The 24,497-nt window shown below is 34.1% G+C and overlaps 2 protein-coding genes across 2 annotated transcripts in view; one reads left to right on the forward strand and one right to left on the reverse strand.

Annotated features, from left to right (window-relative positions):
* vex (somatomedin B and thrombospondin type 1 domain containing protein vexed) overlaps positions 1–24,497 on the reverse strand; it is a 47,092-nt gene that overhangs the window by 9,324 nt on the left and 13,271 nt on the right. The window contains exons 2-3 of the mRNA XM_065315834.1: positions 17,693–17,884; positions 3,784–3,907 (exon numbers count right to left, since the gene is read on the reverse strand). Coding sequence (XP_065171906.1) covers positions 3,784–3,907; positions 17,693–17,884 — 316 coding nt within the window. The remainder of the gene's footprint in view (positions 1–3,783; positions 3,908–17,692; positions 17,885–24,497) is intronic.
* On the forward strand, positions 13,884–16,676 carry LOC135802260 (putative uncharacterized protein DDB_G0267716). The gene is made up of 2 exons (XM_065315826.1): positions 13,884–14,326; positions 15,886–16,676. The coding sequence occupies exons 1-2, from the start codon at positions 13,999–14,001 to the stop codon at positions 16,623–16,625; spliced, it is 1,068 nt and encodes a 355-aa protein (XP_065171898.1). The 5' UTR covers positions 13,884–13,998; the 3' UTR covers positions 16,626–16,676.

Consider the following 24,497-nt stretch of genomic DNA (forward strand, 5'->3'; position numbering starts at 1 on the left):
ATGAATTTTGTGAAACCGGAAAACCGGAAATTATACAAAGTGTTCACTTAAAACAATATTTATTTATTTTGTTTGTCCGTGTGTTATTTGCTCTTTGACTCTCTTGATCCTTTTGTCCCTTAGTGCCCTGAACGAGCACATTTGTATGACATAATATGATCGCCATAAAAAGGATCAACGCGCGGCTGGAAAAGCAGGACGATGCTTTGGGGGCTAAGGACGAAAAAGTTAGACGAGTGCCACCCTCGACCACCCTCGAGGGTGAATTGTAAAGTAAGAGCGCGATAAAATACGAATGCACTAAACTACCGAATTTACAGCGACGACTTTCAACAAAAGGACGAACGGAACAAGGACGAAAAACACGCGAAAGCGAAAAAGCGCACGAGCAGGGATGAAGTAAACGCGGCGTAACTTATGTACCTAAAGCGGACGTGCGCGGAATAAGATAATACCGCCTGCAAGGATAACAATATAAATAATAAACAAATCGGAAGTAGTGCAGAAATAAAGATAAACATATAATTAGAGTAATTAAAGTATTAAATTAATTCTAAAAAATAGTTAAAACCAAAACCGGAAAACCGGAAATTTACGCGTAAAATAATGATTTTTGTGTTGAAAAATATTTTATCATATATTTTATAAAATTTATTATGAAATTAATAAAATTTACCAAACCGGAAAACCGGAAAACCGGAAATAGATTAATAATAAACGTATATATTTTCTTTTCTGTAATTTTTTCTCTAACTTCTGTCAAGAATCTGAAATGAGAGATCAATGAAATCGTTCAGTCATCCTCTCGTCAGTCCTGCCGGCGCATCTCAAGGATCCCGAGGATTTCCGCAGATACGAGAATATACCGCAAAGTAATAGCATGGATTCAAGTCGGGTGACTTTCCGCCGGCCGGAAAATAGAGTGAACACATCACCCACGCAAGAAACGAAAAGACTGCACCGCTCAAGCACTGAAGACGTTCGTTGCGTCCTGTCGACGGTGTGTTCACGCTTGATCGACAATAACCCCTTGGGCTTTCCCGCAAAATAAAACCGGAAAAAAGGACGAAAAACGTTTTTTTCTCCTCCAAATAAAATAAATAAAATAAAAAGAGTATAGACACACTGTATGTGAATAGAATAGACTAGGATATGTTTCGGAAAGTTATATTCTGAAATTGCATGTTTCGTCCTGGCGAACAGGACGACTGATTCGTCCTTGTTTGCGCATGGTTCAATATTTCATAAAAAACGCCAAACAAAAATACGAAAATCTAAAAACCGGAAAACCGGAAAAATCGGCGAAAAATTATTATTTTTTATATAATATTGTGTGATATTGTGCACTTCCGGTTGATTACGTTTTATTATTACATTTATTACGCGCGCGCCGTGTGTAAACATAACATAACTCGTCGGTTAATTAATTGATTAATAAATAATGCACAAATGATCAAATAATTAAAATAAGCCAATGTTTCGTTGATCAAAATATTTACGTTTCATTAGCGGCGCATGAATGTAATAATAAATATAATATTTAATTTAATTTTAAAAAATAGTTAATTAATTTATTTTGAGTACTACTTCCGGTTATTTATTTTTTCTCGTGTTTCGGAAGTTTGCGAAAAGTTTGAAGAGTTTTTAGTTTTTGCCGGATAGAACTTTATCCATAGTGGTTTTTCAACTCTATTTGTGGCTTGTGGAAAACCCGGAATGTCGGAAGTGAAGTCGGAAGTGAAGTCGTAAATTCACATTTTTCCATCGGAAAATTACAAAAATTGATTTTTTATATCTACTAGAAGAAAATATAAAATAAGTTTAGTAAAGTGGAAAACCGGAAAACCGGAAGTATACGTTTTAATGGTGATTTTACAATGATAATAAATAATCTTTAGTTTTATTGTTAATTTAAACTAAAATTATTATTAATTAATTGAAAAATCAATACCGGAAAACCGGAAGTAATATTGGATTATATATTATTTCGATGAGATTACTAATATAAATTATTTGTAATCCATTAAAATTTAAAATATAAAAATAATTGTTATTTATCAAACAAATAAATAAATATGAATGTTTATTTATTTATTATTAGCAACAAAAATCAATAATTGCTCTAATTTGCGGTAAAGCCGGGTGATTAAACAGTTAATCCACGTAAATAATATCCATAGAGACAGTTTCGATTTAAAAACAAATAAAATGTCAACCGGAAAATAAATTTTTTTTGATTTGTTTTTGAGGTTAAGTTGAAATCAAAACCAAATTGCGTTTGTGCCGCGATCGGACGTTGATGGAAGGTCGCGCCGGCGGGTTCGCACCGGTTAATGCCCCGCATATGTCATGGAAACTTTTCGACCCGCCACGCATATCCGGAAATGGAAAGAAATTGAGAAGGGTGCATTTTTTACACACTTTTTTTTATTCCGATTTGATTTGCTCCCACATGAAAAACAAAAAAAAGTGAGTTCACCGCAAAACGCGAGAAAAAAAAACACAAACCGGAAAACCGGAAAAGTGTATGAATAAGAAATTGATTGTGTGAGCCGTATGCAGATGTGGAGAGTGTGTATAATATTCAAGGATGAAATATGCGCACTTATCGTGATGAAAAAAAATAAACACAAGATGGCGGCGCGGCCAAGACCTCAAAATGGAAGACATCAATCTTTCATGTTTTGTTTTCCGGGAATAATTCGCGTGAATAACGAAAAGGTTTGAATAAACACCGGTGTGATTTAATTAGGTGAAACACGCGTAGGTGGAAGACAAAAGACAACAAACAAACAAAAGCGGAAAACGATGTGCGTCGATGATCAAAGAATTCGAAAATGGCCGACGATCAAACAGAAACCCAGCCGGTAATGAAATTAGACTAAAATTACATTACTACAAACATAAACAGGCGTAAATTATGAAGAAAAAAAACGCGGAAAAACAAGATGGCCGCCGATGATATTAATGAAATAAGCGCTAATTATGTTAATTGAATTAATTTAATTAAAATGAGTGTAATTAACGCTAAAAATCTACAAAAATTGCCTCAATTTCCGCTTTTCCGGTTCCGGAAGTAATGCAAATATAAGCGTACATTTATGCCAGACGCTTTAATTAAATATTTTCCATCCGCCCGCCTGTGCGTCAGGATGAAAGAATACTTGTAAGAAATAAAAGGACGCATGAAACCGGAAAAAAGGATGACATGATGAGTCGCAATGTAAGACGGACTAATTCGAAACGTTTTAATGCGCTATTTATTTACCGTGTCGACGGCTGTTTATAAAATAAATATATTTTAACTCCAAACGTTTTCAATTTTTAGTAAATGTGAATTTTGTAACTTTATTTTTTCTTAAAGGAGCAATTCGTTATCCTTTCTCGTCCTTATCGTCCTGGCGGCTTAAGAAAGTGAACGCCACAGTAAAATACTCTCTCGGTTGCTCGCTTTGTGTTTTGCCTTTTAGTATTCCAAAGTATTCCGCGCGTTTTCCGGGTCCTGCGAGAGTCCTGGCGCGAGTTACGCTTAATGAATGAATTAAAATGTAAGATAGCAAAGTCTTAAATAACTTGTGCGTTTGCATCGATCGCGATTAGGCAACAAATCAACTGATAGCTGGAATTAAACATTCCGGAAAACTCCTTCCAACAGGATAATAGCAAGATAATACCATAATTGACAATTAAAACTTCAAAAACATTAATATTTCCATTACCACACACAAAAATTCCCCAAATCGGAAAACCGGAAAACCGGAAGTAAATTTAAAAATCACTTACTGCTTGCTAGGATCATATTCCGGATGGTCCTCTGGGTAACTAATGTGTAGATTTCTTCGGATGTCGGCGGTGGCGTTTGCTTTCCGGGTCTTTGACAGCGTTCCGGGCAGCAGGATCGCAATCTCTGAAAAAAGGATAAAGCCGAATTCTTTATATGCATTTTTATCGCAGTTAAAAGCATAAAATAGTCCTGATCTGTGCTCCTTGGAGAATTTACTTCTCTTTCATGAAGTTTCTGCCAAGGACTTATATCTTGAATAAGAAGGTGCAAAGTTAGAATCAAGTCGTCCTTGGAGGACATTAAAACTCACGCCGACACAAATGAATCACCATTTAATTTTTTTTCCGGGGCTTGAATGCAAAAGGATAATTTTCACATCGCTGCAAGTTCATAATCCTGTTTTATCTTTGAAAATAAATAAGGATAAACGTCCACACGGTAAGGTGTCATCCTGACATCCGGTTATCCGACTTTACGCTGCTCGGGGATATATCCTTGCTAAGGATAATGCAACACCGGGATCGTTTTCATTATGCTACTTAATAATTTGCCCCGGTTTTGTTACAAACCGGAAAACCGGAAGTGACACATTTTAATGCGGGAATGTATTTAATAATTATTTTTATCCGATGCGTTTTTTTGAATTTTTTTTCTGTGTTAATGTGTTGTGGGTTTTTTGCTATTTCCGGTTTAGAGGATTACTACTGCCTGGCGCGCTCTCGGCCGCTAATATACTTTTTCAATAAACTACCTTTAGCGATATTTTATCTCCTCTCGTTGCGTTCAATCGCCGGCGGGCGCGCGCAGTTTTTCTCAATTTCCCGCACGTTTCTCCTCACGAGCTTTTATTGCCCCCATTTCCCGAGCTTTTCCACCGCGTGCGCCATTGTGTGCTATTTGAGCTATTACGATACGAAGTAATTCGAGACGACGGCGAACGATACACACCGACAGGATAACAGCGCTCCGGCCGTATTGTTAAACTACATAAATGTTGAAACTAACAAAAAAACGTCGACTAATAGCAACAAAAAATTGCGAATGCGGCCCGAAATAGCCAATATTGCATTTCGGGACAATTTAGGTCCTTGGTAAAAGGATAAAAACGCGATAGGATTGTGTTGTGCATGCGTTTTGTGTCCGAAAATTACACAATTCGGAAAGAAATGGAAAAAAGGACGATTTTGGCAGGACCCACACTGGATAAAGGAATAAATCGAATTGCAATCGCCCGGCGGACAGGTGGCAATGTTCGAAACTACAATTACCAAAAAATGCCCCGCGATATACCGCATGTACCAAGAAAAACAATTATTTTATAAAATTTCTACGAACACCCAGTATAAAATTCAATTTTAATAAACAATAACAAAAAATTAATTAAACTTTTTTATCCCGGTCGACGCCGCTGAAGAATAATGCAAAAATACCAAACCGGAAAAGCGGAAATCTAGAGAATAATAGTATTTTTTTCCATGTGCCATGTTTTTTGTGTCAGTCAAACAAAATTAAATACTAAATTGAATTTTTCTGCAAACCGGAAAACCGGAAGTAAATATATATTTATCTATATAAATATTCAACGAATGAATCTACAATTTAAGTTTTCTCACTGAACACATAAAATATCTCCATTATCCTTTCGCGTCTTTGTCTGGGGGGTAAACTTTGCGTCTGCTACTTCCGGAAAGTTGAAATTTTGAAAATGTTCGTTAGATCCACGAGTAGTTTAACGAGTTTAACACGTGAAACACGTGCGGATACGTGCGGCACGTCTAGGGGTGGTTTTCACCCCCGAATTCACCCCTCTCTACCCCTTTCTATAAACCGGTGAAGCGTTAAACTCATTAACAAATATGTCTGCAAGGATTCCAACTTTTCATCCCCGGAAAGTTTTAAATAAAATAAGAAATATAATAATAATAATAATTCAAGATTTAAGGGATGATTTTGACTTGTCTGGCACCGGCACCGGAAGTGACTGAGTGCAAACGTGAGTGTACGCCCATTGGAGATCATTCATCAACATCAACCCTTAACATGGTTTAGGGGTGGGTGTGTGAGTAGTGTGGACACACTGTATGTTATGTCACCAAGGGGGTAGTAAACAAAGGTGACACCTATGTTGACACATTGACTAATGGCGTTCGACGCGCTGGCAAGGATTGTGCGGTTACGCCAGGATAACGCCAGGACCATTTGCAGGGGTTGCTGGTGACGTTAGGTTACACACTACAACATGTCACGTGTGATACTTTTATTTTCATTTGTTATTTTAAGAAAAACTATTTTTTAGGAAAAAAATCACAAACCGGAAAACCGGAAGTGAAACCGGAAGTGTCCCTAAATATTGCGGGAATGTATTTTATTATATATTTTTTTATATGAATTTTTAGTTTCAAGGACGTTTCAAGGATAAAACGTCCTATTTTCATCCCGGCGTGAATTTCTATATCTCCTGGTGTGAGTGTGTTCGCGCACTTGAGAATAATTTCGTATTCATTTAGTAATTGCCAGGAGGACGCGACGAGGACGAAAGCGGAAATGGAAGGCGCGAACGAAGAAAGAACAGGACGGGTTGGTGTGTGTCTGTGCGGGCGAGTCGTTCATTTCGATTTTAATAGCTTTTCGCGCGCGCCGTATACGAAAACCACCCCTGCCGCCCCCGCCCCCGTAAGAGATTAAGGGTAGTCAGCACCCGCAAACCGCATCAACGACCAGTGCAAGATTGAGCTATGAATAATGATTAATGAACAAACAAAAAACACAATTAAAACTTTGACAGATGTCATCAGGCGGGATATGACAGCCGCCATTTTGATTATAAATATTTATTTCTTTGGATAATTAAATCAAAATTTAATTTATTATCCTTTAAATTTTCTTTTAGTTTTTGAGAAAACCTTTTTTGGTTTTTTGGGAAAAAGGATTAAAAAAGACGAAAATAAAACAAGATAAATTTGGGAGCTTGACACTATATCCTCAACGTTTAAGTAGAGTCCTTATTTGAATAAGGACGATACAGCTACGCAAGGATAAAAGGACAAAAGGACAAAAGATGAAAGTTTTGCAAGACGCAGAGGAATTTAAGTTGGAAACGACGCAATGCGCTATTTAATCCTAGCCTAAATGCATATTTAAATTGTATTAATTTTTCAGCTATTAAAATGGCGTCGTAAAAGCTTCTCATTTTTTTATTTCTTAAAATTTAAATTATATTATTCTGTATATTTCATTATGTATAACCTAACTGCATATTTTAAGAGTAATAATTTTTGAGCTATTAAAATGGCGTCATCACGGCTACTCATTTTTTTTCTAAAAATTAAATTTATATTTCACATGGAAAAACTACGATTTATTAAGTTTATTTGATTATGAAAAATTCAAATTTTAAAAGCAATAATTTTGGAGCTATTAAAATGGCGTCTGAAGAGCTACTCATTATTTTTTCTCTCTAAATTTAAATGCTAAAATTCTTCCCACAAAGAAAAAAACTGTCGATTAAGCTGCATCCTTGATCGACACTTGAAATTTCCCCTCTTCGTTTTTCCCTCCAGGATAAAAGACGAAAGGATGAAAAATGAACTGATAAAAAATCCGCATGACAAAAACCACACCTTTCTTACCGCGCCGAGAGAAAAAAAAACTCCTCACGCCGAAATCTTTGATCCTTTTCGCACCTTCGCCTTCTAATCCTTCGTGCTCCTTGTTTCGTCCTTTGTCTCATCACTCAAAACTCGTTACTCTTACACATCCTATACTGCTGTGCGCGTAATAAAACGACGCGACGAAAATTTCTCCGCGTAACTTTTGCGCGCCGAATAAAAAGGACGAAAAAGGATGCGGACGCGCAAAGAAAATAACATGATTAATTGCTTTTCGACCGGTAACCGCCCCCTACATCAGCCTCAAGTATAGGGGAGTTGTGTGTATGTCCTGCAGGAGTATATTGGATGGCTTTTGTGCGTAATAAGATGGCGATGGTGTGGAGAAGGATTTTAATTCCACTCAAAGTTTGCGGAGTTTTTATCCTTGCAGACGGTAATGACTAAAGTTGCATCAGGCAATAATAAAAAAGGGAAACAGGGAAATATGAATCGAGTTAAAGAAAATCATGAAAAAGAGTTTTTAAAGGGGAAAAGGATGAAAATTTTGGTAAAGGAAAATTAATTAAAAACTGTTTAATTTGGGATGATTATTATGATGTAGTATTAATTAAGTGTTTTTTTTTTAATTTTTGAAATATTTTAGTAAAGTGACTTAAGTTAAGTCAAGTTTACTTAAAGTAATAAAGGTATTATTTAAGTAGACTTAAGATTAACTGAATAAAAATATATTTTCCAAATAAAAATTTAAGTGACTTAAGTTAAGTCTACTTTACTTAAGTTAAGTCAAGTTTACTTAAGTTAAGTAATATGTAATAAAAGAATTATTTAAGTAGACTTAAAATTAAATCCATAAAGAACATATTTTTCCAATGAAATTTTTAAATGACTTAAGTTAAGTCAACTTTACTTAAGTCAATAATCTCGAAAACACAAAATTCTAATTCAAATGTACTTACATTTAAGTCATTTCTAAATTTACAACGACCGCCACCTATATTAAAATAATTCCTAAACTACCTAACCCACCATTCTTACTTAAACTTAAAACTTAATTATCCACCCTAATTTTAATTCTAATCACTGCATCAATCAAAACCTTCGCCTGCTTTAACGTAAATTATAATTTATACGCTTATAATTTACGTAAACACAAGTGACAACATGTGTGCGCATATCGTAAAATGCAAATTACGCACGTCGCTGCCGCTTAACTTATTTCATCCCCTGTTTTGTTAGGGCTGCACATGGGAGTTAATGCATTAACACGCTTAAGAACAAGCCAACGCGTTTTGACAGCGCGTACGAACCAATTTATGAAATTCGAGCAAACATATACCATGAATAGGCAACCAAACGTACCGAATTGAGTAGATATGTGAATGTTTGTATTAGTTATGTATGTTTGTTACGCTTTCACGGTAAAACCAATGGAGGGATTTTGATAAAATTTTGTGTGGGGATAGTTAAGATATGGGAAAATAATATCGGATGGTTTTTTTAGGGAGAATTTGAGTATAAGGGTGAGAAATAGGGGATGAAAGTTAAAATATGATTAAATTATAGTTTTTGTTATGTAATTTGAATTTAGAGGGCGTTAAATGTTATTCATAGCATGTTTTGTTCCATTAATCAAAAATTTAAAAACAAAATGGTGGACACAACATATAATAAGTCCAAAATAACAAAAAAACTAATTAGTTAGAATACTTTTAATAAAAAATCAACTGAGATATTGTAATGGATAAGAAATAGAATAATATGAAAATATAGGCAACCAAATACACAGAAACACAATACATGTATGCATTCTGTGTTGCCTATAATTGAAATATAGTACGCGTATCATTTCCGTGCGCTTGACTGCCCCCGACTGCTTCTCGATTACTTCTGAAACCAAAACCGGTATTGATTTCGTATGCGCGCAGATGTTTTCCGCCCGCGCGCACTCACATCCTGCAGGATAACGATATGCACTACAACTGCATATTCTCTCCTCCGCTTCCACCTCAATACATATTTCTACAATAATCATAACAATCATAAAGCCTGCGCGTACGAGTCTAATAAAATAGTGATAAAGTTTGGTTATGTTTTGAATATCCACTTGTATTGTGTATTGTGTATTGTGTATTGTGTGTTGCGCGTTGGTTGCCTCAAGTTTCAAGGCGAGATTGTGTTATTGATGCACCAAAGTTGAGACTTTAATTCGGCGCGCACTAATTGAATCAATTTGTTATCCTCGCCGGTGGTATGCGGGAGGATAACGCGAGCGGAAGCCTTTTGGCTTAACTGCCGCATTCCGTGCGCGGGTCGAGCCGCCATTATCCAGGTAATAATGTAGATGTTACCGAAATCACCGCAAGGACTTGGACTATAGCGGTGTACATGCCAGGGTTGCCAGAAGTAATTATTTTGTGGAAAAATTTGTTGAATTTTGATTTTTTTTGGAAATAAATTGAGGGTATAACAATTTTTAGAAAAAATGTTTGGTAACCCTAGACTATTTAAGAAATTAGGGTGGCCAAAAAGTGATTATTTGTGGTGTGTAAAATATATTTTATGTCCAAAAAAGGTTTTTTTTCTTGATAAAAATAATTTTTGACTTTTTTAGAAAAAAGTTTGGTAACCCTAGTATTTATAGGTAGGTATTTGCAATATTTGGGCCTTTGACCTCATTGATTATCCTTGAAACATAAGTACTCGCTCTTCAGAGTATAATCCACTTGAATGTAGAATTTGATGATACTTTTTTGTTAATATTATAATACTAGATAGGGTTACCAAAAGTAACAATTTCTGTTTAAATATAATTTGTGATATTATTTTGAGTTAAATTTATATTTATTAGAATATTATCCTAGAAAGACTAAATTTTTAGGAAAAAATTTAAAAAAAAAGTTTGGTAACCCTGAAATTTACGGTTATTTAACATTCTCCAATAAAATACATGATCCTTGAAGATTTATAAAGTATAATCAGCTTGAAAATATCCTTTATTTACCAAAAATTTCTAAATTTTGAAATATTTTTAATAAGTTGAGAGCTACTCATTAACAGAGTCGGATTAATTTAAATTTTAATAAATATTCAACGCTAAAAACATTAATTTTATCTTCTCGAGGAATGACTATTAAATTATCTTGCTTTTAGCTTGAATATTTAAAGTAACTATTATTTAAAAATAAATTCTAAGGCCGGTCCTGTTTATATGCTAAATTTCTAGTAATAATGCATAGCACAATATCTGATGTATGATGACATTATGTTTCAGTTTCAGTTTACAGGAAGGCGACACGTGTGTACCTGCACCGGCACTTGCACATTAATGCCACCCGGATGCACTCGATGCAAACACCGGGGGCGGCAGAATTTCAACTACCCCACGATATCATCATCTTTAACATATACAGATAATAACATAAAACTAAAAAATGTATAAACCAAAACTACCATAAATATTAAATGGATATAAAAGTTTATAAATCACAAAGTGTCTTAAGTTAAGTAAAAATGACTTAACTTAAGTCACTTAAGTAAAAACCTCAAAAATGAATAAAAACACGAATTATTATCAAATTTAATCGTAAATCAACAGAAATACAATTTTTTCATCTCTATTATCACTGGGGGCGGCTGAAACTCTACCACCCCCAACAAAAACATCATCATTAAAATATTCATCAACAAAATAATAAAATTATACGAACAAAAGTCACTCTAAATATCAATTTAATTTTTTTTTTATTTTTCATCCACTAAAACCAAAAATATAACCACCCTTAGTTTTATTTTCTGTGAATTTTGTGAATTTCATGATTTTTGACAGATGGATTGACGTGATTTTGTATCTGTCCAAATAACGTCAAAGCAACGTTGATAAACTAACAAAAAACGACAAAAAACCAACTCACTGGCGGTTTGAACCGTGTTGCGAGTCGAGTCCAGGGGGTGGTTGGGGGTGGCACGAAACCAAACAGCAATACGTTGATAAATGGCCGCGTATTGTTTGTCTACGCCGGAGGCGGCAGACGCGATACAAATGACCGAAACTGACCGGCAACTCATTAAACTAAATTAAACGGGATATCATATTATATACAGTGTGTCCACACTAAACCATACATCAACAAAAACATAAATTAAATAAAAACACAACTTTTAAATGATTTTAAATTATTTTTAAAGAAAATATTATTATTATACAACACTCTGTATATAATATATGTGTGATAAATACTCCGGGGGCGGTTTTTGGCGGTTTTTGGCGGCGATGTAGGGATCATCTACATCATATTTCACGCTCCATTCGATACGCGCTAAGCCGGAGCATGAACGGAAAACAGAATGAAAATAGGGGTGCACACGCCGCCCCCAACCTCGGGAAAACCACCCCCGCTTAACCACAACCACATTTTGTGAACAATTGTCCTGTCAGGTTATCGGGGTTCAAATCACATCGTAAATCAACGATCAAGAATCACGCATATTATTTCTAATAGATTTTAATTTAAAAATTTTGAAAAATGTTAAAAATTAAAATAAAAAAAATCCCTTTTGGTGTTTTTGTAAATTTATGATCAAAAAACCATTTAATTCATGCAGAGATAAATATTGCTCACATTCATGTGACAGCGCATTGATAAAGCGATTGAAACACGATAACCGTTTATGATTGCACGCAAAATGTTTTCATTTTGGAAATTTTAAAATATACAGAGTGTTTTAAAAATGGTACTTGAATAAATTTCGAGAAAAAAATGATACATTTGTGAAATTTGAATTTTTGGGTTTAAAATATTATTTTATTAATAAATCACAAAATGACTTAAGTTAAGTAAAGCTGACTTAAGTTAAGTAAGGCTGACTTAACTTAAGTCACTTACGTATAATGTTAAAAATTCTAGTTTTTGTTAAATTTTTGATCTGTAAAATTAATTCGAGGAGAAATTTAAAGAGATTTACGTTACTTAACTTAAGTCAGTTAAGTATAACAAAATAAAAATCAAATTTCCCACTAAACTTAATTTCAAATTGTCTTATATAATATTTTTTTGAATCACAAATGTAATTCTTAACTTTTAAAAACTTAAGTAAACTTGACTTAAGTTAAGTAACTTAAATAAAAACCTCAAAAAAGGACAAAAAATATCATTTTTTTTCTAAATTTAATCCTAAGTCAACTTAAATTTACTTTTTAAACCATATTTTTTCAAATATCTTCTATTTTTAATCATAAAACACACTGTATAATAATTTCCCCATTAAAAACATGAACATCGCGATAAACAATACTCGTAATTTTCAATAATGCTTTCATCAGCAACAAATAATCATTGCTTGGCGGGTTGCGTGCCCAAAACCACAAATACACCTCAAAATAAATCAGAATCTCTACACATACAGTGTGTCCCGCGATCAATAACCATCAAATTAAAACAAATGACATTATGCGCTCGGAATCGGTGTAAAACCGAGTAAAACACACAAAACGTGATTTGATACGCGTATAACTATGATATAACTATGATAGAGTGTAATAAGGGATGATTGATTACTCGCTGATGGAAGTTGCCGCAACTAATGCTCAAATTGAATCAAATCACATCAAACCGAGGCGAAGCGCGAGCCGAATATTCGATGGGAATATTATGAATATTTATCTTCGTACGAGATTAATGCGTTTGAGTAAAAATGCAGCAATCGATCGGAGTTGCAGTTGCATCAGCTGAAAGGGGTGCAACTCAAACCCACTGAATTATTTCCGGTTTCTGTCAAGTCGACTGGCAGGCAAGTTTAACACCGAAATGCACTTTACAGGTGAATATTTTAGATGGAAAATTGGACTTAAGATTAAATGTTTGAGAAATAAAGTTTTGGATATTTTTATTTAAGTGACTTAAGTTAAGTCAACTTTACTTAAGTAAAAACACATTCAAAATTAATATTTAAAGAAAATTTTGGAAAAGTAAAATAGAAAATTAAAATTTTAATTTTTTTACTTAAGTTACTTAACTTAAGTCAACTTTATCTGTAGCTATAATTAATTAAATATATAAATTTCTAATTTAAGTTGACTTAAAGTGAATTCCACACAAAATATCAATCTTTTCCATTTTATTTTTATTTCAACTTAAGTTACTTAACTTAAGTCAACTATATCTATATCTATAATTAATCTATAGTATAATATTCTAATTTAAGTTGACTTAAGTCTAATTCCAACCAAAATATCAATCATTCCCATTTTATTTTTATTTCAACTTAAGTGACTTAACTTAAGTCAACTTTACTTAAGTCAAATCCTTGCACCCAACTTAAAATTAGCTCTTTTACAACACGCAGCGCTCCAGAAAACCCACCGACTTAAGACAACTCAACTCAAAACATGACTTAAGTCATGTTATTCCTACTTAAGCTCCCAACCGATCTACTTTTAGATCAAACAGACAAAGTCAACGAACTGTAAAATCCACATAGAAACCCATGACTTTTTAATGTGTTTACACATTCAAACATTTGCAACAAATTAAAAATCTCTGTCAACGTCAAAATTTTCCATCCGAATAACTTCGTTTCGAAAAATTTTCAGAAAATATCACCAAAATGGATTATTCTCGTTTTCTATTCTTCCTCAACAACAACAATAATAATAATAATAACAGCAATAGCAATGAAAATACTTCAAGTGACGAAAATGTTAATGCGCATGCGCATGAGGATGTTGACGACAATAATAACCAAGTGAATAATAACAACGATAACAATATTGATAATAATAGTGGAACATCAATTGAGGCTGAGGCTGTGTCAACAACTACGCATCCAGCTAGTGTGGGACAACATGAAGGACTTGTTGATAATGAAGAGGTTGAGCAACCGGATGTGTTATCCTTGGCGGGAGGACATCATGGGTCTGATATTCAAATACAAGGTATTATTATGTTTTGTATTTCAAATAAATGTGAGGAATAACGGTCTAAAAATCCTAAAAATTTGATTTTGTTTACTTTTTTGTTGATATCTCGTAAACTATTATAGATAGCAATAATTCCTTTTGAGATTATGATTGCCAATTAAATTATCTATAGAGGTGTGTTTCGGTTTTATTTGTAATAAATTTTAATTGAAAGTTATTTGATGTTAAAATTGATGTTATTAATCGTTTTAGATGTAATGTTTAATTGTTAATAACGTTGTATAAAGTAGAGTGATTAATATTAATTCTGCATAAGTAGATGTAAAATTTAATGCCAAACTAATGGGGTAAATATTATTGATGTATAATATAAAGTTATTACGTTATTGAATAAATAAAGCAACGTTGCGTTTATGAGATTTTTGAGAATGAAAAAAACATGTTATAAATGAAAATGCGATCTTTTTAGCACATTTAGTCACATTTTCGCCCTTTTGCTACATGATATATTTGTATTTTATATTTTTATCTAATAGAGAATTTCCTAATTTTTCATAATCTATAATTTGCTGATTTCTATCTCTTTTAGTTTTGAAGATAATCACTATCGAAAAACCTTGCCAATTTTTTCTTATGAATTAAAATTTCATCTCTTAGATTTCCGTTTCAACTGGTCTATCTCATCGAGAATAGTTCGTAGAATAGTTTCTGCGATTTGTACCTATGTATCTCCTTTAGTTTACGATATATGCGCGATTCCATAAAATGGGCAAAAATTGAAAAATGTCACTTTTGAGTACTTTTAGCAGTGTTTTTAGACCTTTTACTGTTGGAAATATAACTATTTTATATATTTATCTGATAGAGAATTTTTCAATCTTTCATAATCAGCGATTCGTAGGTTGCTATCGCTGTTAGTTTAAGAGATATGAATTATCAAAAATCGTCGAAAAAAAGAATCAAGCACCCCCCCTTGGCAATTTTTTCTTAAGAATGAAAATTTTATCGCTCAGATTTCCGTTTTAACTAGCTTATCTTATAGAAAATAGTCCGTAGATTAAGACGCTGCAATCGGATCTTAATTATCTCTTTTAGTTTACGAGATATTCGCAATTGAATAAAATGGGCAAAAATTGCAAAATGTCACTTTTTAGCACTTTTAGTCGCGTTTTTACACCTTTTATTGTGGAATATGTAACTATATTATACTTTTATCTGATAGAGAATTTTCCAATCTATCATATTCAGCTATTCGTTCGTGGCTATCGGTTTTAGTTTCAATGATATTAATTATCAAAAATCGTCGAAAAAAAGTATCAAGCACCCCCCCTTGGCAATTTTTTCTTAAGTTGTAAAATTTTATCTCTCAGATTTCCGCTTTAACTAGCCTATCTTATAGAGAATAGTCCGTAGATTAAGACGCTGCGATCGGATCTTAATTATCTCTATTAGTTCACGAGATATTCACAATTGAAAAAAAATATTCCTAAAAATTTAAAATTCGATTTTTGAACTCATCTTAACTCCTGACATCACACAATAACTCCTCTAATTTAAAAATCCCTTATTTTCAGTATTCGAAAACGAATTCATGGAAAACGCCGGAGACGACGCCTTCGACAACCAAGACAACTCCGACGACGGCGAGCACAGTGACCGCATCCCCTCAGTCGGCGAAGGCGATTACGCCATCCAACACGGCGAGGCATTCAACTCCCGCTGGCTCCTGGAACGCATGTACAGCACCTACGACCTCGGCCACAACCTGCACGACCGCCAAGATTTCGTCAGCATCGAGCAAGCCGCCGCCAGCGAGGACATCGACGAAGATGACACCATCGCCCCCTGGGTCCTCAACCTCCGCCCCGTGCAATACCGCCCACAATCACGCATACCCACAATCGACAGTGACACCGACCAAGGCCAAAACGAAGACATCATGGAGCAGATACCCGAAATCAACGAGGAACCCATCGCGGCACCCAGGGAAGAAAGGAATAATCCAAGAAGGGTTTTTAATTTGAATGGTGAGGGTACGAGTAGTTTGGCACTGCATCCACCGAGCCCAAGTCCTAGTGAAGCTGGGTCACTTGGATCTCTTGGTGATTTTAACCTAGAACCGCAGTTATCGTTGAGGATTGGTCGCATTGCAAGGGGCGGGACTGCCAGAGGAGGCGTGGTTACTGGCGGGAGTATGTTGAGACCGACTACGTCACGCAGAAGAAGTGATAATCGCGTGAAACAGCGGAAGAGGCGTAATTTGTTTACAAATACGTATAGTTTGAATTTAGGCACGATAAGACACACGCATTGATTGATTTAAGATTTAAGATAAAGTTTTGAATAAAAATACGTTGACATGAAATGATTTTTTTGTTTTGATTGCTGATAACTTTTGATTGGAGAGAGTTAGAAATAAATTTTTGAAACAAAAGAGATTTGAAATTTAATGGAGAGTTTAATAATGTTTATGTTTTTGTTGAAGGTGGTTTTGTTGTTGATTTATTGAAGAAATAAATAAACATTTCATGTTTATTTTACTAAGCTTAGACTTTAAAATTGTGTTTTTCTTTACTTTTTTGTTAATATCTCGTAAACTATTAGAGATAGCAACAAATTTCTTTCAGAATTATGTTTATAATTAAATTATCTATCGAAAAAATTGATGTTTGAATTTATATAAATTTTTTGTTACAAATTATTAGTTGTTGAAGTTTATTTCAGTAAAATATTAAAGTGCAAAGTTTAATTGTTTATAACTTTTGATAGAAAATAGGTAAAAACAAAAATATAAAACAAACAGATGCTAAATTTTATGCAAAATCAGAAAACTTTAAACTTTTTGTTGTAACGTTTATACTTTTTAAGTTATTAATAAAACAATAAAAGATTTCTCATTTTCTACTGAAAATTCCAACTTAAAACTCAATTCCTCAGTTATTTCTCTTGTTTGAATACGTAATAAATACCATAGCAGTATTTTATTCGACTGAGGCGAATGACTGTGGCGGCATACTAAATCTTGTAATATTGTCTTGTCTTTGGCTGCGCTGGCATTTCGTCGCCGCAAGGATTATAATAAGGATAATTCGCGTTAATTGGACGATACTAAACTAAGCTTGCCTTCGCTGCCGCCGCCAACTCCAAGAGTAATGATTTTGTGCAAAACACGAATAAGGATGAAACGCACCAGGATGCACAAGCCTTGCAATGCCGTCCTTACACTTAAATTTGCATATGTAACATGTCTCGCGGCATTGCTTTCAAGTCATTAATTCTCTTAAAAGAGAATTAAGGCGGAGATATTAAGTTAACTTACGAATAACTTACAAGTAAGTCGTGTAGTGTACACGTAGAAGATGTTAATATTTTTGTACTCACCGCGCACGGCTGTGTCCTGATGATGGTGGCAGTTGTTCACTTGACAGCCACGCAATTGTTCCAGCTGGGGGCAGTGCCGCCCCCCGTTCTGCTGCTGAACTACGACAGTGCGGCGGCGACGCATCGTACCGGATCCGCAGTCAGCGTCACAGGAGGACCAATCTGCCCAGGGGCTTACTTGACAGTCCACGACTGTAAGAAAAAGAGGAGAAATGTTAAAAAAAGTGATTTTGCGTTGTTTTTTGGGAATATCTCGTAAATGATAAGAGATAATAATAAGTTTCTTTCAGGAATTGATTAACAATTAAATTTTTTGTTTATAGGTGGAAAGTTTTTGTTAATACACTGTTTATGTAAATAGTTATTTGTTGTTAAACTTGGTTTTAGTAAAATATATAAGTATAAAGTTTAATTGTTAATAACTTTTGATAGAAAATAGCTATAAACAAAATTAAACGGTAAGTAGATGTAGAATTTAATGTAAAAACGAATAGTTTTTAAATATTTGCGATATCATTAATAGTTATAAAGTTATTAAGAAAATAGTAATTTATTGCACAATTTATTGTAAGTACATAAAGAATGACGTCTTAAAATGCAAATAATTATGTTTTTGTGTACTATTTTATCAATATCTACTAAACTATTAGAGATATCAACAATTTCCTTTCAAAATTTGATTTTGACTAAAATTCCCTATAAATTGGCATAATGATCTTCTTTTTATAAAATTTATCTGGGCAGTTATGATAAGACGAACTTGTTGATATTAAAGTATATGAAAGTAATGTTTAATTGTTAATAACTTTTGATAGAAAAAAGCGACAGACATAATTCGACCATAAATAATTGTAGAATTTAATGTAGAATAAAATAACCTTTAAATATTTACAATATCATATTTAGTTAATAAGTTATTAATAAAATAAACAAAAATAACACATTTTTCCTACATTCAGACCGCTATTCTTCACCTATTACATTTTCTGTCCCCAAATATTACTTTTTTGATTTAAAAATATAAATATCAAAATAACGTAATATTCTAATAAGGTAGAAAACTGTGAAAGTAATACTAAACATATACCTAGTAGAGAAAACATAAGGAAAGAGAAAGAGAGGCGAATGACTGTGATGTGGCTTTCGAAAATGGCGTTTTTTGCGATTTTGAGTCGCGTTGATGAAACGACTGCACCAGAGTGGAAATCCAACCTCACTCCATAAACATACGTCTTGTGGGATTTGCCCTGCGTCCTCGCCAGGACGAAAACCAAAAGAAACGGATGTAAGACACGAGACGCGAAATAAAGTGCCAGCCGGGGCTCAATCTCAGCTCTCAACTCAAAATTCGCTTTCTCACGACTGATTTTCGCTTCCATCACACTCACCTTTTATTTTTTCATTCCCCCAAAAAACAAAAATCACATTCAAGGTGAAAATATATATAAAAACAAAAAGTCATCCTGTTTTTCTGTCAAATTTGAAAATTGAAGTGAATTAATGTTCAAGTAGTGGCCGGCGTGGTGAAATTAGTGGTCGTTTTCAATTAGTCGCTTTCCGCGACCGTAGAGATGGCGGTGGTGGTGGCGGCGTGCGAGGGGCGGCAAATGGTTTGAGCATGATTATAGGTAACGGCGGTGGCTCGCGGCATAAGGGCGATTACGATTGAGGACGGTTAATTGGATCGCATCTGGCGGTGTGCGCGGCGGCCACAAACGCCGCCACAGATTGCCGCCCCACACAGCCACACACACACACATCGATAGCCGTACGTACTCGTTGGTACAAATGCGAGACGATAAAAATAGCAATCGCACAAGGTTTAATCGCGATAAATAAACACTAAACAGTAACGGATACACGTGTTTTCGAAAGTGAGGCGAATGACTGTGGCGATAAATATTGTTATCTACAAGAGTATCCATTAAATTTGAATTTTAAAGTGATATAAATTAAAAAGATTGATTTTCGGTGAGGTGAGTGACTGTGGAGTGGTATTTTACTAATGAGGCGAATGACTGTGGTAAGAAATTTTTGTTTTTCTTCAAGAATAATGTAAATATTTTAAAGTGTAGTTAAATAATAATATATTGTTTTTTGTGAGGCGAGTGACTGTGAAGCAGTATTCATTCCAATGAGGCGAATGACTGTGGCAATAAAAAAAATTTCTCGCCAATAAAAAAAACCTTTAAAGTTAATATAATAAACAATATTTTAATAATTTTTTGTGAGGCGAATGACTGCGTATGATTAATTTTTCTCCTTCTCTTTGAGGCGAATGACTGCGGTATTTTCTAAATTCATTCTTTTTTCTTTCCTCTCCTCTAATAATCTCAAAATGAAGAAAATCTAAATAAAACCCATCTCAACGCCAGAAAAAAAAACCGCCCCACCGAACGCCTGTCCGCTGGGAGCGGTTGAAAACACCTTTTCTCCACTTTATCCCGCTTCCCGCGCGCACCCCGCCCCCGAAAACCGATCGTTCGCTCGTTCGCTCGCTCCGGTCCGGTGTGAGTCCATTTATAACGCGTTCTCAAAAGGGAATTCACCGGCGCCACGCTAGCCGCCCCCGCACCACTCACACCTCCGCATACAGTGTGTTTTTCGCCATGACCAGCAATTTTACCGCGCGAAAATTTCATTATCAATTCCCCCAAGGGCTGTAAACTCTAAAAAACTAAATTTTTAAATTGAATTCGTATTTTTTTATTTTGGATGATATACAGGGTGTTTTTATGTAATTTTCTTGTTTTTTGTTGATTAATGCGTTTAATTAATTTAACACAGGTAAATACTTAATAACGTCGTCGTTATGTTGATGTCTGTTGTAATTAAGCCGCCCTAGTGCCGTCGAGACGTTTTACTTCCCCTTTTTATTTCCCCCCTCGCGCGCCGCGTCGGAGTTGGGTTTAAGTCGCGAATGAAAATTCGTTTTGTTGCCGGGATTTTCGCGCCGGGAGGAAGAGCAGGGAAGAATGCTTTCTTTGGACGCTTCATAATTCATCTTCGTTATTTAGCAAACACAATTAATCCGCTTAAAATGCTCGCCTGGTTGCCTGCCTTGCTTGCTTGCTTGCTTGGAAGAATAAATTTGGGTGCGAGATAAGTAGATGGAGATGTATAGTGGTTGAGGATCTTGTCAGAGTGTTAGTTTTATGTAGATTATTAAAAAACTAAGAGGGTTGTATTGTTTGTTTTTAGGGGATTATATTTTGTATTAAATTTTACGTCTAGTGGTGAAGAGATTTTGTTGATGGGGTTGTTATAAACAAAGTTACAGGGGATTTAAGTTTGAATTTTGGTGATTTTTGGTTGAAAAATGTTAGAAATTTGATTATAACTTTTGATATAATGAAGATAGAATTGCAATTTTTAGTATGTTGATGTAGAATTTAATTCTTAATAAAACAATAAAAAGATATTTGTTGTGATTTAATTAATTTCTGAATTATTGTACAATTAATAATTGCAAGTATAGAATTTTTTAAATTTTGTAAAAAAATTACATTTTTGCAGATTATTAAAAAACTAATAGGGTTGCACTGATGGTTTTTAGGGATTATATTCTGTATTAAACATTACGTCTAGTGGTGAAAAGATTTTGTTGATGAAATTGTTAGAAACAAAGTTACAAAGGATTTAGATTTGATTTTGTTTAAATTTTTGTAATTATTAGTTGAAAATTTGCTAGAAATTTGTTTATAACTTATTAAATAAAGACTCAACAAATGTAGTAAATAACGCAATGATAGATAATTCAATTATAAATATTTATGTAAAAGAATAATTATTCTACCATTATTTTTTATTGAGTTATTACCAAAAAACTAACAAAATACAAAAACTCAATTTTTATTATTTTTTCAAAAAAAAGTGGTATTTTAAATAAATAATCCAAAAAAACTATCCAACAATTACAACAAAAACACCTATCCACTCATTTTTATTATCTCTAGTATTTTTCCTCACAAACACAAAAAAAAAACTAACAAAAAAGAAAAGATTTCTCATGTTGAATGTCGAATGAATAAAAAAAAACGCAACAAAAACAGAACTAAAGTGAAGGACGAAGGAAAATGTCGAACGGAAGATTCATGCATTGTTGATAGCGTCAGCCTGAAAGGTGCGAACAATACACAATGCCCCACAGGATAATAATATACCGTGTGTTTTGCAAAAAAAGTATAAAAACATAAAAATATCGCGCATGTTTACATTTTTAGCCAAAAATTGTCTTATTTTCATGCTCATCATTGATCCTTTCCGGTTTATGAAAAGATTTATAGCCAAACACGCTCCCAGGCAGTAAATCTTCACAAGGGCTTAAAAGCCCACCCTTTAAATCGTCACAAGCACTGAAAAACAGTGTTAAGAATTGGAGTTTTGTTGAAAGATGAAAAGAATATTTATTTATAACTTTTTAAATAATAAAGATAATTATTCCATGCTTGGTACGCAGATGTGGAATTTAATTCTTAAGAGAATAGTAGAACGATAATTTATTTAGCTTGAATATTTATTGACTTATTAATAAATAACTACGCAAAATAGAATGATGTTTCTAAATCAAAATTTTGTCAAAGTGTTGGTTTTCTTACGATAAACAATAAACTAATTAAGTATTAATAATAAATTTTTCCAATTATATTCTATATTAAATTTGCCATCGGCTAATGAAAAGCATTTGTTGATACATTAAATAGAAAGGAAATTATTAAATATTTAATTTAAATTTTGTTAAAATTTAGTTCAATTTTTATTGAAAAGTCACTTATTTATTGCTTATAATAAAATCTCTACCATGTAATATTTTACTTTTACGATTGAAACAGAGGAATTAAATTATACATACAACTATAAAAAAATAAATATTCCATCATCGTTATTTATCGAGTTATCGTCAATAAACAAACGTCATAAACACAACAAAATAGTATATGAGGCGAATGACTACGGCTTATTTTAAAGCATAACTATAAAACCTGCACAAAAATTCCTACAATACATTTGTGTGATAATTTAACAACTATTTTTTCATATTTTACCGGGGGCGACATGGGGCAGTTATCGCTTCGGTCAGCGATTTTCCACCACCTTCGACGCAAGTTCGAGTCTCGCTCAAGCATGACTTAGCGCTTGACGGCGGCGGAAAATTTACGACGTCGCAAATCATTCGATTTCCGTCTGGTGGCGTTATTTCCACCCCCAGGTTCCCGGTGGCGGCGGTGTGTGACCACCTGTTTTATCATCCCTGCGAATCTCGCAGAATCTGAACGAATCGAAAATTCAACAAATTGAATTTTCTTATATTAATAAGTTTTCTAACCTAACTTTTGCTTCGTGGGTAGGCTAACTTTTTGTTCCTTCCGGTCGCCGTCCGGGGAAATACAAAAAGGACGTAACTGTGTGTGAAAACGTGTGGGGAACTAATAAGCGAGGACGCGTCGTGGGTCCCTCGTCCTTGGTAGGCGCAAAAAGTGCCAAAACAGGAAAAAACAAAACTAGCAAACCGGAAAAAAACTTCGGATTATTAGACACTAGAAAAAAATCTCCGAAAAAATACAAAAACTTAATTATCCTGAATCATGATTATTATAAATGATAAAATTTATTTTTTTAAGGATTAGAAGTTAAAGGAAATGTAATGCCACGAATAAAACACAAAAAAGAAAAAAAAAGAGAAATGTTTCTTGTCTATTTTTGGAATCCTTGATACTTGCACAAACGGCGCGAGCGTTTATTATATTATCCGAATTATCCTTGCGCATTCGCATTCGCTTCTTCATCGCGCGCCACCGGCGGAGATTACGAGACGCGTTGGGTTGTGTTGTACTATCGTAAAAAAACGCGAGTTAAGAAAATAACGACCGGCACAACGATGAAAAAAACTGCAGTGGAGAAGGAACAAAAAGAGCACAAAACAAAAAAAATTAAAACATGGATTTTTCCAAAACCGGAAAACCGGAAATTAAGATTTTTTGTTTCAAAAAGTACAATATACTGAAGAAACATTAATAATTTATTGAAAAAATGATAAAATTTAAGTTTTTGTCAAACCGGAAAACCGGAAGTGAAAAGTTTTTATAAGAAAAATGAATAAAATAAACTAAATTAATATATAATAAATTATTTGAGTTATAAATAAATATTTTACAAACCGGAAAACTATTTTTTTTCTCTACAAATTCTGAAATTATCCTTAATTTTTAATGCTCCTCACATGTCACATCAAATCAAGCATCACAAGCATGTCCCTAATACACCAAAACCTAATAAAAGTCGCAAATATATCCTCACATCCTGAATATCCTAATTTCCTGTTATCCTGCAGGATATTACCGACGCATTCCCTCGCGCACAAAGCAATAAACGATATTTTATTTATGCGCCGCGTACGTGCAAAGGAAACACTGTCTATTACACGTCTCATTACAGATAGCATCTAAACCTAACCTCAAACGCAAAATATTCGTCCTGCGAACACAATTCACACAAGTGTTCAAGTGGCGGGGGCTGTAATGGGAAACTATCGAAACACACCTGCGCCGCGCAAAATGACAGGATAATAAATCTCACCATCAGCCTCCCAAGACGCCATCCCTTATATTTAACCCTTAAATATCCCCGCAAGGATAATGCTAAAATACAATCCTAACCTAAAATATCGCAGTGGAAAATTATAGTGTGAGGATAATATATAGGGATAACTGGTCCAGTTAAGGGATGTAATAGTGGTTTTCCACCCCCGGGGGTGGTTGAGTGTTGGGGTGGTAATATATAATACGCGGATGCGGTTCATTGATCG

Source organism: Atheta coriaria, unplaced genomic scaffold (genome assembly GCF_025399875.1).
Source record: "Atheta coriaria isolate IRGN ID8LTWV9N9 unplaced genomic scaffold, Caltech_Dcor_3.1 hic_scaffold_2_pilon, whole genome shotgun sequence".
In the NCBI taxonomy this organism is placed as follows: domain Eukaryota; kingdom Metazoa; phylum Arthropoda; class Insecta; order Coleoptera; family Staphylinidae; genus Dalotia; species Dalotia coriaria.

Bases quoted from the DNA above. Each gene is read 5' to 3' on its own strand.
- LOC135802260 (XM_065315826.1), top strand. From the start codon at position 13,999: ATGGATTATTCTCGTTTTCTATTCTTCCTCAACAACAACAATAATAAT. The intron at 14,327-15,885 runs GTATTATTATGT...CCTTATTTTCAG, and splicing joins GTCTGATATTCAAATACAAG to TATTCGAAAACGAATTCATG.